This window comes from Tripterygium wilfordii, chromosome 14, assembly GCF_013401445.1.
Source record: "Tripterygium wilfordii isolate XIE 37 chromosome 14, ASM1340144v1, whole genome shotgun sequence".
Classification (NCBI taxonomy): Eukaryota; Viridiplantae; Streptophyta; class Magnoliopsida; order Celastrales; family Celastraceae; genus Tripterygium; species Tripterygium wilfordii.
This window is the reverse complement of record NC_052245.1, coordinates 3013384-3029737: the sequence shown is the minus strand read 5'-3', so window position 1 is coordinate 3029737 and position 16354 is coordinate 3013384. Positions and strand designations below refer to the sequence as shown.

At 37.7% G+C, this 16354-nt stretch overlaps 2 protein-coding genes across 4 annotated transcripts; both read right to left on the bottom strand.

Moving 5' to 3' along the window:
* Nucleotides 1-692: 692 nt before the first annotated feature.
* On the bottom strand, nucleotides 693-4761 carry LOC120015675. The gene is made up of 6 exons (XM_038868201.1): nucleotides 4510-4761; nucleotides 3816-3990; nucleotides 2929-3621; nucleotides 1683-2121; nucleotides 1512-1593; nucleotides 693-1070 (listed from the first exon to the last, which is right to left on the bottom strand). The coding sequence occupies exons 1-6, from the start codon at nucleotides 4537-4539 to the stop codon at nucleotides 864-866; spliced, it is 1626 nt and encodes a 541-aa protein (XP_038724129.1). The 5' UTR covers nucleotides 4540-4761; the 3' UTR covers nucleotides 693-863.
* Nucleotides 4762-8324: 3563 nt separating this feature from the next.
* Nucleotides 8325-14101, bottom strand: LOC120015642 (putative hydrolase C777.06c). 3 transcript variants are annotated; one of them, XM_038868149.1, is made up of 8 exons: nucleotides 13597-14101; nucleotides 12801-12936; nucleotides 10662-10789; nucleotides 9842-9989; nucleotides 9647-9752; nucleotides 9215-9419; nucleotides 8990-9051; nucleotides 8325-8745 (listed from the first exon to the last, which is right to left on the bottom strand). In XM_038868149.1, the coding sequence occupies exons 1-7, from the start codon at nucleotides 13824-13826 to the stop codon at nucleotides 8994-8996; spliced, it is 1011 nt and encodes a 336-aa protein (XP_038724077.1). In that variant the 5' UTR covers nucleotides 13827-14101; the 3' UTR covers nucleotides 8325-8745; nucleotides 8990-8993. The 3 variants fall into 3 exon arrangements, with proteins under 3 accessions (XP_038724077.1, XP_038724076.1, XP_038724078.1); XM_038868148.1 differs by having other exon boundaries at nucleotides 8325-8729; XM_038868150.1 differs by having other exon boundaries at nucleotides 8325-8729; nucleotides 13685-14099.
* Nucleotides 14102-16354: the final 2253 nt, after the last annotated feature.

Here is a 16354-nt window from a genome sequence, read left to right as displayed (position 1 = left end):
TATGTAGACATGGTAATCTTTTATTAATACAAGCATGTATCATGAAGATCCATGCTTGAGAATTAAAACCAAGAAAAGAAAGAAATGAAATTTATTCAGAATTATTTCACATCAACCTTACAATCAATCCTGCGTTGAACTACCTCTAATATGCAAACCAATCTGTGTCTCACAATCATCTGCTAAGATTGAATGGGAGCAGAAACTGTAAAGCCAAAAACAGGAGGCACATCATCTGGTAGCAGATCATCGGATGATGAGAAGACAAAACTCCATAGATTCGTGGAGGTACTGCGCAGGGATCTTGGGTTTAACGCCATGATAGAAATGGTATATGGTTATGTGCTAAACAGTGAAAACTGCGATAAAAGCTGCCCCATTTGCATGGTAAACTATGTGAAAGGGATATCCTGCAGAGTACTTCCAGAATGCAGGCATGTCTTCCACCTCCCTTGTATTAACAATTGGTTGATACACAATCCAATCTGTCCTTTGTGTCGCAAACCCATTTAAGAACGACGTTCTTAACCCAACTCCCGTGCCGCTTTAATGGGCGAACAACCCAACACTTGAAACATACTACAACCCTAATCCCTAGGTGGCGAAGAGTCGACATCGAGGTGCCAAACGTCCTCCATGTGTGTTTGTGTGTATATGTAGTCTAGCTTAACATGTAAATATTAGTATTTAGGTGATGAAGCAAGAAAAGGGTCATTGACCTGATAGGATGTGATCACTTATGCCAATGATGATTACAGGTAAATCACTCCAAAAATTATACGCCAAACAAAGTCTATGTAATGATACGCTTTGGTTCAATGAGTTTATGAGTTCTTTTCTTTAAATTCAAGGCTTCTGGGTTCTCAAGATAGCCAACCACAGCACAAGTAAGGGGTTGATGGAATCCTGCCTGTTTGGCGGATATATTCGGCTTGTGCTACAGTTTTTTCTGCCTCTTGGTTTTTCCTGACTTCTGCGGTAGCTCGTTTTTCTTCTGATCTTTGCCTTGCCATTGCAATCTTCTTCACCATTTTCGCGCTAGCTTGGGCTCTCATTTGCTCTACCTGTGCCTGTATGAAGTTTACATTTTCATTACAACCAGCAAAAATTCTATGTACGGAAAATCTAATATAGTATAACTGCATGTTCAAGGAGAAGTTTTTGGAGATAATGATGAGGTTCATATGCATTTAACTGGCTTAATTAAGAAGAACGGTAACCAATGACTTTTTAAGTGCACTAACGAGTGACCAGAAACATCATGCAGGCAGGCACTCCACATAGTTTGCAAGTCCAATTTCCAAAGCCAAATGCTACGTAAACAGTGATTCAAACTTGATATATTATTACAGAATAAAAATTTCTGGTCGATATACTCTTTAGTTTTTTCCTCTCACAGTTCAGACCCCTTCAAGATGTCAATCTCAAAGCTATTCAAAAGAAATACAAGCAGCATTTTCAACCAGTATCTTTTGATGTTAAAAATTGAGAAAAAAATATCAAACAATTACCTCTATCCTCCTCATTTCCGCTTCCAGCTTTGCATTCTGCTGGCTTTCCCATGCTTGGATTTTGATTTCTTCACGCTTATATCTAAAAATATCAAACACTGTTAGTCAAGTTGGAACAATCAAACACAGATCATGATAGGCTAAAATGCTATGAGACGAGTAGATAAAAACCTCGCCAAGTGTCTAGATTTTTCAGCTTCCTCCCATGCAGCTGCACGTTTTTCAAATTCAACCCGTCCAAGCTCTTCCATATGAGCTGCGTCAACAGAAGACGCATTCTTCTCCAGCTCATTTTTACTTGCCCAATTAGCAATATTCGTCTTGCCAAGCTGGACACCAAGGGCTACAATCTCTCTTCTTGTCTTTATCTTCAATTCTTGCTCTGACAATTCTTTTTTGCTAGGTTCAATTGGATGCTGTGTTTCCTCATCAGTGGTTGGAGTGGGTGCTGGTGCCCCTCTTCGAGGAGTAGATGGGATAGAAGAAGTTGGGCTACGAAATGGAGTGGTTGCCTCAACAGGGGTAGCAGTTCTTGAAGGCTCTTGACTGGGAAGAGGGGTCATCTCTGTACCCATGTCTCTCATACAAACTGCCCTTATAGGAGGAACAGCTGCATTGTAAATTCATCAAATCATTCAACCATTAAATCAGATATTGGAAATAAAAGGCCATTACTTGGTCACATATTCTGACTAGAGCAGAAATTCTTCTAGAATATAATATGGTACACAAAGCCTATCCTTCCCCAGTCTCCCACCCCAACGAAGAAATAGAGCGGCAACAGAACTCGGCAGATTGTGACCATGTAATGGTCTTGGTAATGCATGTTAACATTTCACAACCATAGGTTATTTAAAGCTGTAAAAGGCTAGTGAACCTCGCCAGGACTGATTAATAAGTACAAGAACTTCTAGGAAACTGAATCAGTTAATACGCATATCGTTTTGCTTCATTTTCCATATAAACAACTTCACACCATCCGTTTGCATTTCTACAAAAATAAAGCCATTACATGAGTCCATTGCTAAAAGGTGGCAATCTAGGTGCAGTCCCAACTCCAAGATTGTGTGAACTTACGGAAATTTATTAACACGACCATAGATTATTTAAAGCAAGTCACGTCACAAGAGACTTCCATCAATCAGGATTTTATTTTGCCTCAGTAAAAATGCAGAAAGCTGAAATGATAAGAGAAGAAACATATGCTGCTCAGCATACAACTATAAATTGTAATTACCTAACTGCTGAAATATTTTCATTCAAATATAGTGAAGATACAGTTAAAGAGAGCATATTCTCCAAATGGTCCAAATTAGATGTCATGTCTTCCTACATTGATTCCACACTAGATTTGCAACAGAAAATCTACTAAGCCACAACATTTTCAGAAGACAGCACTGGGAATGAGAAGATTTACCTGTTGCATCTTCTGCTGAGCTTTTTGTACAAGGTAACTCCATGTGACCCACTTCCTTCAAGTCCTTATTCAGAGGACCCAAATCACCACATGCACTTCCCCCAGATGCTTGGCCCGAAATGGGATGACTTCCAGGAGGAACAAAAGAGAACTTCTCCAATGGCATTTGAGTCACAGGTTGGCAAAAATCTACCCGCTTAGTATCTGCTACCCTGCTATTTGCTGACTTATGATCACAGTACGCCCCCTCCGGAGCAACTCTGACCATATTTGATACTGGTAACCGATTTGTTTGGTTGTATAGAGCATTCCTCTTAGGATAATTAGGTTGTACAATATGCCTGTTTATGATCCATTTTTCGGCATCATTCCATTTAGATGGCACCGGTCTAGAGAACTTTCTTGAAAACTGATTGTGAGATGATCTTTCCCCTTTATCAAATTCAAAGCTGGAAGAACTAGCATTGCTGTCATAATCAAGACTTTCATCTTCTAGTATTCTCAACGGATGAACTGCACTCGAGCTAGCTGTATCACCCTTCGAGTATTGCTGCATCTTAACATGGCCAGCATTGACATTTTCTCTTGGCAATGTCTCCTTTGGCTGGCAAGAAATTGGATCAGCTGGAGCGGTCTCTGATGCCGCCTCACCGGATACTTGCACGGAGGAGACTTCCAAGCTAGTAGCTGCAACTGTAAGACATATGTCTAATTCAGTACAGAGCCTTAGATTTAAATGCTATGCTTAGTGCATAAAACTACCCAAATTAGTATCAAAAGACGACTGAAAATGTTCTAGTTGAATCAAATCAGGTCTAGTTTCTTGATGGAAAACACCACCAACATATGGTTTATTATCAAAATCAAGATGAAGGTAAGTTACTGGCCTTCCTCGTCAAAATCTCCACTGTTGGAAGCTAACAAGCTGTTTTTGACAAACTCAGCATCCTCAAGCTTGGTAGGCGAGGTCCTTGAAGAGTTGGAGTTTGATCCATCCTTTTTTCTATGATGGTTTGGCCCCATAAGCATCATCCTGAGCTTACTTGGAGATATTATACCAGTCTGCAATTATTCAGTCGAAGGAAAAACAATTAGCTTATATCAGACTTTGAATCCACAACCTTTCTTCTATCAAATGACAAAGTAAATTCAACACTAAACACAGAATTTCAAGTTATTTAATCCCAAATCAAATATTTTAGTATATTTTCTTTGGCAAATATACAGTAAAAAGTGACCATATTGGCCAACCCAAATACATCTGCAGTCATGATTGATGAGAGTTAATAGTTAATCAATCATCAGAAAAGAGAAAAACAGATACTAAAATCAATGATCAAGTTTTCACTCACAATGAACCAAGTAAGACAAAGAGCACAATCATTCAGAAGAAATCACTGAAATGAGCCCAAAAAAAACACCCAAAAACTCCATTAACCAGAAAACATCGCTTAAGAAAAAAAAAACACCTGAAACCTTCAAAACCAACAAAAACTAAGAAATGGGTGTCCTTTGAAATTTCTGTTCAAATCTTCGACTGGGTCAAACCCAAAACTACATATGGAGAATTGAAAACCGTACCTGTGGTTTGTGTATCCTCCCGTAATCCATTAGATCTCTCTCTGTCTCTCTCACTAGTCTCTACTTCCTCTCTAACTGCTGCAAAATTCCAGCACCAACAGCAGAGGAAAATTCAAGCACCCCTGTCTCTCTCTCTCTCTCTCTGCGTGTCTCTGTTGTTCATAACCCGTCTCTCTGCTTGTCTCAGAGAGCTTTGTAGGCACGGAAATGTGATGTGGACCACAGCAGTCGACGAAGACCCACTTTGAATCAATCGGGAGTGCTGAACATCATTAATAAACCCCTGAAAAACTCCCCATTTAGCCACTTCACCATGTGGGGCCCACAAATGACAAAACAACGGTCCCACCAAGATTTGGTCGGCGATGTTAATTAACACCGATTAATTTAATTATAAGACCAACTGAGAGAGATGATCAAACCACATAGATATATATATATATATATATATAAGAGTATTAAGACTGTTGAAGCCATCCATCAATCAAAAAAGTGAAAAAGAGATTTTATTTGCCATAATAAAATGTTTGATTTTCTCCAGTTCTGTGTCGGTTCTGGGTTTTAATTCGGTCAAATTGGTTGGGCTTTCACTATTAGTAATTACTATACCATTGATCTTTTGACTGATTGCTTTGACTGTGACTGGGTCTGGGTCCCCCCCTGTTTTGACCGCTTTGTTATAAAATCTAAAAAAAAATGCTCTGTTCTGATGAAAATTCAACATGATCATTTTTACAATATAATTACCAAATGTGAAGAGACTACAATTCTGTTTAGAGGATCAAAGTTGTTAACATGAAGTCACGGGTGTGGCTGGATTTGGAGATAAATCCATTAATTCACAAAAATATATGACCAATTTTAGTGAGAGAGAGAGAGAGAGTGGTGAGGTCATATGTCCATTAGTCAAAGATGGTCAAGTAGCAGAACAGAGGAGGGGGGTGTTTCTTTCTTTTGTATTTAGTGTAAGAATAGGCGTACAGGTCCAGAATTTTATAATCTCCCCCTCCTCTCTTTTAAATTCTCCCTTTTTTTTTTTCTCTTTCTTTTATATGGTTATGTTCCAGGATGAATGAATCTTTGTCATCCAAGAATTATAAGTTCCACACTGTGCTGGAATCCTAGGTCATTTGTTCTTTTGTTCTTTTGTGAGATGTGCTTTTATGGTTATACATACATACATATATAACCCTCAAATGCTTTTAGGGTGACAATTGACAAACCCCAATGCTCTCTTAGCATTTTTTTTTCTTTTATAGGTATAATGCTCTCCTAGTCTCTGCACATTAACAATATAATAGGCAAATCAATAATATTAACCTTATCTATTAATATAATCCTATTCAAGTAACTCAAAGTCCTAGGAAAGTTAAAGCATAAAGGGGTCTCAATTACCATGTTTTACTTGTTGGTATAGTTTGTAAAACTAATATCTAAGGGTCACAATCATGTTCTGATAAAGTTAAAGCATTGTACTACCATTAATTTTGTTACTACTCTGAAGTATTTACACTAACGAATAGTTTAAGTTGAAAGATATTATTCTCTATGCATAATTCTATCAATTGGAGAGGTTACTTAGTTTTTTACAAACTAAGTGGGGGATTGTTGGTATAGTTTGTAAAACTAATATCTAAGGGTCACAATCATGTTCTGATAAAAGTAGGAAGGCAGTTGAATAACTGTCATCTGAAAACTCACGTTGTTTTGAAACATCATATTGCTTCAGAGAAGTCACGTTACTTCAGAAGAGTCATATTGGTTCTTAAATTCTTCTTATAAAAGAGTTTGACTCTGATCAGAATATGGATATATGAAATACTCTACTCTTTCACAAAAAATAACAAACCTCTCTGTATTCTTCTGAAACGTTCTTGAGGAGAGATTTTCCGGAACTGCTGCCGGTAAATTTCTGGGTGCTTGGAATTAATCCTGGGGACGATTTGCCAATTACCGTGCAGCAAAATAGTGGGGGCAAATTTCGTTTTGTAGAATATCTACATGTTTCTGGGCATATTTTTTCTTTTCTCAAATATCATCTATTTCTCTCAACATTACTTAGCATAAACATTCTTTCTAAAAAGAAATGTTATGTAATGATTCATTAAACAAAGGTGGCGGGCACTGTGGATGATGGGCATTATAAGCCCATCCTCACGTGAAGTGTTTGTTCCCTTTGTCACTACACTACATAGACATTCTTCTTAATTAAGACGTGACATATATATACATACACACATGTATATCAGTATATCAATTGGTCAAGGTTTGACCACTTGGACTGTTTATATGTACGTGTGCGTATAACGTGTATGAACCAATTCACACAAAGCCTCAATATTTGACCGTTCACATTTTCTACGTGGCACTACAGCGGGGCTCCACCTGCAAAACGCAAACCGACCCAAGTATTCAAAATTTTCGCAAACCCAAAATGCAAGAGTAGTTGTATTGGGGGAAATATTGAGTTTACACAAGTCTTTCATGCGCACTCGTGTGCATATGAGCTAACATACATGTTTAGAATTAGGGATGTAAACGGTTGATTTCGATATGTTATTTTATATGTTTTTTGACAATCATTCGGTTTTCATTAAATATTTTTTAAAAATAACCGATCATTTGGTTCGGTTCGATTGTCAAGTAATTTATTACAATCACTTGTGAATTCTCAAGCCTGTTGTGTTTTTTTGACAAGTAATACCTGTTGTTAATTTGACGGCAGAATTTATTATTTTTTTTAAAAAAACCATCTAGAAAAAACTAGAAAGCAGGTCTCGAGAAAAAAAGAAAAAAGAAAAGAAGCTGGAGCAACTCATCAACCACTCCTCTCTTTTCTGTCTTGATGTCGATTCTCCCGCGCGAAAGAAACATTTAAAAATGAAAACCCTTCTCAAGTTTCTTAGAATTAATTATGTTTCATAGACCCAAAGAACAAAAACTCGAGCTTGATATATAAGTATATCTAACAGAACATGATATATATATATATATATATATATATATATTATAACTAGCTTTTGGGTTTGATCATGCAGTACTGCAGTGTAATCACGCATGAATCATGCCTTGTTTGCCTTTTCTTTTTTTTCCCTCCTAATCCATGCACTAGAAAATTCAAAGATTTCAACTTTATGCAACTACTTCCCAGTGTTGCAAAACAGCTACTTTCAATCTGCTATGATTACTGAAAATAAAGCTAATCAAAGTGTGGACCATCTCGAAAGGAAAAGAAGAATATATATATATATATATCAGGTAGTTGGGACTCAAATATTCAACAAAAATGGGGTTTGACTATTGATGATATTGTAATATTTAGGCTTTTCTTGTACATGGGGGGTCCCTTGGCCTATCAAGTTCCCTTCCAATTTTTGGATTCACTTCGTTCAAAGTTTCAAACAATAGTGGAGGCCGGCCGGATGCAATTGAATTTGTTTCATATATGGTCAATGATGGTTACCAAACCTTTGATCATCCCCAACATGAGGTAAGAGATTGCATTAAATTTAATTAGGTGCATGATACCTTCAAAGAGGGGGCGATTCATGTTGATCGTATGGCATATACATATCAATGAATGTGGGACGTATGATTGAGAAAGTTAATTGGCAAGATGTGTTGAGAAATTGGACAAAAGGCCAAGAGCAAAAGATACACAATCCATTTATAATTTGGATTTTATGCGGTTGCCTTCTTATCTACCTGTAATCATAAATTGCCCATTCAATATGGTTTGTGCATTCTCTAATTGGGTTTTTATGCATCTCCTTTTCTTTTAGGAGGACCCAATTATGTGATATGTCCATGTCTAATTTTCCACTCAAAAAAAGTTCCAAATTTTATTTGCCAAAAAAAGGGGCCAAAGCCAAACCTTCCCACAGCTCGTCTCAGGCTGTAGCTGAACCAGTCATGTGATCAATGGGAGCAATCAATACTGGGTTTGTTTAGCTTAAAACAGGAATACTTCCAAACACTCATAGCATTGATAAAAAAAATACAATCATAAAATGACACCAAGATATCATACTGTCAGGTCAATATCAGAAGACTAAAAGATACTAACGCAATTGCAACAATCATTGAAACCCAAGTTGCTATCTCCATGTAAAAAATGTATGAACCGTCCAATCAGAGTCGCTACTGTGATAAATTCCTCCCGCAAATGTGAATGACAACTGCGTGTGGTTCTCGCGATTGATTCAGGGTTTAAACATTGCCTGCATACACATATCACAGATAGAAGAACAAGACAACAGCTAATTACGCCACGATCCAACGCTAGTTACACTACAATCTCGCACTCATAAACTCAAGTTTAACATGATCCGTGAGGACATAGCTGTATTATTGTAGCTTGGCCTGGTTACGCGGGCTTCATGTGTGATGACTTCGAATTGATAAGAAATTGAGATATGCCTAAATTGGAGTTTCTACGTTATCTCAGGATAACAAGCAAGTTTCAAGGATGCCAACTTACCTCATCACAAGTCTATACTGATCCTCAAACCATCACGAGCAAGCTGCACTGGGATTCCTTCCCTAAGAAAAACAACAGAAACAACATCAAATTTTGGCTATTAATAGCATTGACAGGTCAACAATAAGAAATAAACTTCAAATCAACAGCTGAATCATGTGAATTGTGGCTTTCATGCAACAGTAACACCATGATCATCTATATAAAGGAAGTTGGACTTAACACCTTTTAGACCATTCAGTCAGAAAATCATTGTCCTTGTGGTGATCAAACTCATGAGTCATCCCAATTAACAGAGCTCGCTTTGGACATAGCTTCTTCACTGCTTCTAGAGTTTGTGGTAAGCAAAAGTGGACATTATGAGATCTACTCTTGTATAGTGTGTCCAGGATAAGAAGATCCAGCTGTCCAGCCCCGGTTTTAGATAACACTGAAATCCAGAAAGTCTTATGAAACTACAGTCTAGAAAGACATTCTCAGGAATCTTCAATGAAAAGGTAAACATTCTCCATGGTTGAAAAATACTAAATAGATGAAAAAAAGATTGCTGTCATATGGACATGTGCACTTACAAGCAAACGAGGAACGTAATCAGTCTAGAAAAAAAATATGTGCAGACATACTTTTACAAGCGAGATCAACCCAATTAAGACTCACCATATTCTGTAGTAGAAGGAATACGCGAGACATCAGATATATAAGCTACTCTGCTTTTTTCACCAAAAAGAAAACCCAAACAGATATAGTCTTTGCCATGCATAACCTGGATTGAACTAACAAGCATAAAAAACACTGACAGAAGGAACAAAAAATACATAAAAAGATTTTAGAGAGATTTTTAGAGAAAGTAACTGGTAACGGAACGAAGTGTAGGCCTGAAGCAACAAACGGTTTATCACAGTGTTCTTCAATTATCTTCCAGTCAAGCTGTGCCACCCGTCTAACTTCTTGGCCTTCCTTTAGTTTTTTCTGTACCAAGTATGGAAATTTTGTTGAAATGCTGCAGCAAGGAACAACACAAGAAAATCAAGGAACTGTAGAAATGGAGTCCCAATTGATTTAGATAAAGATCAACAGAAAAAAAATAAAGGAAGAAGAAGAGAGAGAACACTTCCATTACATGATCAGGGATTTTATGCAGATGTATCTCCCCTCCTCCCAACCCCTTCTATTACCTATAAATTTATTTTGTTTATTAACTAACAGTTAATATTTATGATAACGTTTGTTGAGTAACTTGATATCAGAGGCAAATCATGGATTTGAATTCTGACACAATCATGATTTGACTTTAAAAGAAAAAGGTAGTTTGTATGAGTTCAGTTATCAGATTATTTTTCTGTGTTCACTTTCATGTTCAATTTCAAATCTACATGAAAAGCCCACTTTGGTGTCTGTGGAGAGTATGTGGCGGCGAGCGTGTTACAATGTCCGTGGTGTTTGTGTGTGCAAATTGCATGCATGCATATAAAAATAACATTGCACACAGAAACACACACAAGCAAAAGAATTGAACTAACAAAAACACTAAAACAACCATCAACCTATACTTGCAATATTCTATTATCCATTAAACTGTCAACCCCAAGATTATAACTTCAGGTGCCATTATAAACTCCATTAACTTCAATATATGCGTATCATGGTAATAAAGTAGTACTTTAGATAGTACCTATTCATTGCATGCTGAGAAAGGTAAATAGGAGTTGGATCAATATCATTTATAGGACTATATGGTTGCACGGCTCGTATATCATCCAGACCAAGAACTGCATCAGCATGTTCGTGGGTCAAAAGAATCTGCAGGCCATGTAACATTAGTTCTAAAACCCCCAAAAATGTGGAGTTCAGGTATCAAAAACAGAGACATATGACTAGTTCTAACTTCTAAGCAGAGGCATGCATTACAAATGCAGAACTACATTAAAGATCAATTGAAGTGCTGGCACTTTAAATTGTAAATATTTCCAAACTATAAATAAATATATGCAGCTTATTTTATTCTTCAAGTAGAAGCATGCATCATAAATGCAGAACTACATTAGAGATAAAATGAAGTGCTAGTGCCCTAAGCTATAAAAGTTTCACAAGTACATAGAAATACATGCAGCTTGTTTTATGTAAGTTTTCATAATCCTCCCCTGAACTTATGTTCAAAATTTTGAAAGACTTGAGCATGCCCAACAAACTACAGCACCGGCAAAATGACTCCAGCACTTTATAATTCTTCCGACACCCAAGTCAGATATTGTTGTCAAATAATTACTGTTGCAAGCTACAACATTCTATCTATGAATAACAGTTGACCAGATATCTGGAAATTGGGAGCTCATTCAGTTATTTCTTTAATGATCATGCAGTGAATGAACCAAGTGAACTCATCAATCACCTCACATCCAACCCACCCCTGCAGAAGGAAATGCCATTTGGCTCCAAGGATTTTAGCTGAATATTTCAAGCCTTCTCGTTAGAGCTGTTACTTTGTTCCACCTATCTGCTCAATGTACTCATTTATGGTTGCTGTATGACCACCAATGGTTGCAAGCTCTTTAATACTTACATACGCGCGCACACACAAGATATACACATGAGCCACTGCAAAACTTTTTATAGTGTACTATCTCAATTCTGAGATTTGGTTCAATCACAGCTACCAAAAACAGGCTACATGGATCCTCTTCTTACATAGGCGCGAACACACAAGATATACACATGGGCCGGTGCACAATTTGCACACACAATCTAGTAAACTTTTTAAAGTGTACTATCTCAATTCTGAGATTTGGTTCAATCCCAGCTACCAAAAACAGGCTACATGGATCCTCTTCTTACATAGGCGCGAACACACAAGATATACATATGGGCCAGTGCACGATTGCACACACAATCTAGTAAACTTTTTAAAGCATACTATCTCAATTCTGAGATTTGGTTCAATCCCAGCTACCAAAAACAGGCTACATGGATCCTCTTCTTACATAGGCGTGAACACACAAGATATACACATGGGCTAGTGCACGATTACACACACAATCTAGTATACTTTTTAAAGTGTACTATCTCAATTCTGAGATTTGGTTCAATCCCAGCTACCAAAAACAGGCTACATGGATCCTCTTCTTACATAGGCGCGAACACGCAAGATATACACATGGGCCAGTGCACGATTGCACACACAATCTAGTAAACTTTTTAAAGTGTACTATCTCAATTCTGAGATTTGGTTCAATCACAGCTACCAAAAACAGGCTACATGGATCCTCTTGCAACTATCTACAGCATCAGTGGCATATACATGATAAATTATGACCCCTCCTGTTCGCTTTCTTGGATCAACCACGCTCTTGTTGACCTTCTCTCGTTTATGTATTCACTTGGATCATCAAATTTATGAGACTATTAACAATGTAAAAGAAAGATAATTACATAACCTTCTGAAGTCACCACTAAGTGGCAATGAGTGGCTTTGTCTGCCGCATTGCAGGGTACGCCATTTGTAAAGGGTTTTAAAGTTATAAAAGGGAAGGACTCTTTTGCCTTTCCCCGATCTCTTCAAACTATTAAGAGACACTGAGACAGTACTGACACACGTGCAAGATTTATCTCATGTCTTAGAAGGATATATAAGGCAAGGATTAAGATGCCTATGAAGTACACAAGATCGATTGAAGACATACAGTATTCATTAAAAGAACCAACAGTTACTTGAATCTGGAAAAGTAGTTACACTTTCTAAATGGTAAAAACCATAAGATCTAAAAAGGATATAAAGGATTCTAACTTGAGAAAAGTAAATGCCAAGAAAACTCACAGAATCTACTTGAGGGATCTTATGGAACGTAAACCACCGAAGCACCTGTTCCCTAAATGTCTTCCCAGCATCAATCAATAAATAGCTGTGTTTACCATCACTCTGACAATAATCAATCAGAAGAGATGTGTTGCACCTGTATATCCACAATTCAAAAGTATCGAAACTCATAAATTTAAGGCCATTGCAGAAAGCATCTTACAAACCTTTGTTGTTATGCAAATTCCTTTGATGTCAATTTAGGTAAGCAACACATTAACATGCAAGTAGTGCCCAACAAGAAGCAAGGACCCTTGAAGCCCCAAGATTACGTCATACATATGTGCTAAGTATATATATAATTCAGCTATGCTTAAGTTCCATCAGATTATCTACTAAGTATGAGCAATGCTATAGACCCCAAAAATTGTCCCCCATTTTAACCCCCAATCCATGTGGCACGTGAGATATCCATTGATTATAAACACATATGTAGGATCCCCTAATCATCTAACATTCTATATGGATAGAGTCAGATGTAGAGCCCCTAAACATCGAACTGGCCAGCTGAATGGGGTTTAAAATGAAGGTAAGAAATTGGGGGACAAAACATTTCCATAATATTAAATGAAGCATCCAAAGCCGTAGCAACATGATTTACTCAACAAACTAGGTTTCACTCAGATAAGACTATAATGAATTACGTCAACGGTATTGTTAAAATTCAAGCCAACTTTACTGCTTCAGCTAATATGATATTCGAAATTTTCATAGCAAGAACAGAATGAACAAAAACTAATTGGACAAGAACATATACCTATACGCTCCAAAATCAATCCAGAAATACCAGAACACATTGAAACATAAGATCACAACCCTGAAGGATTTGAGACACGAAAGTAGACCTGTAGTTAGGGTTAAGCTCGGGCGGAACAGAGAGCGCCTGATGGCAGACGGCACAGGGAGGATCGGAGGGTCGGAGAAGGCACAATGCGTTAGGGACGGAGCCCGAACACCCGGTCCCCAGGAAGATGAGAGCAGATCCATCGTTCCGGTGATGATCGGGAATTGACAGAGCGCAATCGGACACGCTGCCGTTTCGGAGGGGAATCTGGGCCTCCATTCTTCTCTGCTTACTTTTCTCGATTCCCTGTTTTTAAAGAGGCGTACTAAACGTGGAAGCGGAGGGAATTCTGCAGAGATATCACGCCCCGCGAAGGGCAACGGTTTTGGCGGTTGGCGCCTAATCACTGGTGCGTGTAGAACACGTGAACGACCATTGTCGAGAGAGAATCTTCCATTGGCCGACCAAAGAAACGTGTATTTTGTGCGTGAAGATTCCGCAATCTCACTTTTCCCCATACTAGTAACAAATTACTTTTCCCAAACGCTTGGCAACGTGAGCACCTTTGCCAAAAAAGCCCAAAGTTTTGGGTTGGGTTTAGAACATTAAAATTGGTGCAGGTACGGCCCAACCGGCCCGTCATAATCATATTGGATCAAATTGTTTTCGTTACAAGCCCGCCGTAGATTCGGTCTAAAATATTTGGAGAGCTCGAAGCCGAAAGGTTAATAAGTTAATTTGATCTGCTGAACTCCCTCCAGCGGTTGAAGAAAGTCAAGAAACCCTCCTCCTCCGATACACTAGCGACAAAGAAGTACTAATTACTATCCACTACAGTCCTTCCCGGAGTAGGCGGTGATAGCAAGAGACTACTGTATGAGCTTATAATTCCCTTTTCTGAATCTCTTAGGACTTGCTTGAGTTACAATGCTGTTTATTTCAAATTGCTATTCTACAGTAAACCTCTTGAGTTCTCGATTCCTTTCTCTTGGTACTTTTATTCAGGTAGGTTGATGTAGTACTAGCCTACTAGGAAAGACATTTTTTTTCCTTACACCCGTTTTAGGATTAACGCACATTCTCCTCATCATCAATAAATCTTAACTTTGATTGTCAATTAAGCCCTAATTGTCGAACCCATTCTACGGTAAATGTTGAATTTGATTACGACGACAATGGGTCTGGTAGAGTTGGACAAACTAGCTTAAGTGCTTCTGGTGCTTCTGGTTCCTTTGGTAATGATAAAGGTGAATGTCAGGAGGCTCAGAGTCATAGTTTTGATAGTTCTGAATGGCAAGGTCTTTAAAACATATATAAGTGGACGTGTGCAAGACGGACAAGTTTTTTATGGCGATGAGAGGCAATACTGGTGAGTGAGAACTAAATGAGGGTAAGGCTGTAATTCTGAAAATGCCATCTACTACAACTATGGGAAAGTTGATTAGTTGGGAGGTAAATGTTTTTGAAATCCTTGTATATCCATTGATCCAGTAGACAATTTATCTACTGCTTTTCTCATTATTTGGCTTAGAGGATGCAACCTGGGTTCCTTAGTTCTGTACGCTGAGTATTTAACCCTGTAGGATGGAACCATTTTTTAAAGGGAAAAAAAGTGGAAAATATTTCGCAAACTTATCTGTTCTTTTTAATGCACTGATACACTGCATAGTAGAATCGAGGTAACATAAGCTACATGATAATCAATTTTAATACCTTTGGCGTTGAACAGAACATAGACATTGGACTCATTTTGATCACATGTGAAGTGGTTTTTGCTTCAAAGCAACTCAGTTGTCAACATTATATTTATGCTACTTGAAAGAATTTTTAGATGTGCCTCATGTCATTCAAAGCTTTTTTTGTCAAAGCTACTTGTTATTTTGTCAAATCTTAACTATATGTTGGTGTTTGGATAAGACAATCTGTGTGCTTAATCATAATTGAGAATATATTTTGATGCTTGAACACTGTAGACCTGATACTGATAGTGAGCTAATTGGGAATAATATATAGCCTTAGAGGTTTATAGAACATGTATTTGCAGGATATGGTCTTTCTAATTTTTACTGTTCACTGACATTGAAATTTATCAAATAGCTAAAGTTGAAATTCATTATCCTGCAAATATACAAATATGCTATCTCGTCTGGTGAAAACATTTTCCAATTTCTAATGGCTGCTTCCATTTCAAAGTGCAAGCTGCTTTATTATTGTTGGACATGATCACTAAGTTTCTCTCGACTCTTGAGTGAATATTTTTGTGAAACTGTGGAATGAGTGTGAGTTATGGGTCTAGTACGACAGAACTAATCTGGATTTTGCAGTTGGAGTATCAATGTCATCGTTCTTTGTGACAATGTAAAGGTATTGCTGATAGTTGCAAGAGCAGGTTGTGTGAGCGCATGATACAACTTATCAGATTTACCTCCATTGTCATGTTTCTGTAAATTATTGTCAGTTAAGCATTCCAGTTATATTATGGTTTGTGATACCTTTTTTTTTTTTGTGAAGTGGTTCCTTGGAAAAGTAGATGGATGCCGTCTTTTCTGGTGGCTAAGCTTGACGCGAAGACACCATATAGAACATCCTTACTTGTATGCAACAGAGCAGCGAATCCACTGGCCAAAAAAAATGCAGTTATGTTCTGTACTTCTTCTCTCTTCAATATTGCTGGTTAGTTTATACCTTTAAGCCCATTGTCTCGGACAAAGCTTCGACGATGATGAAGAAA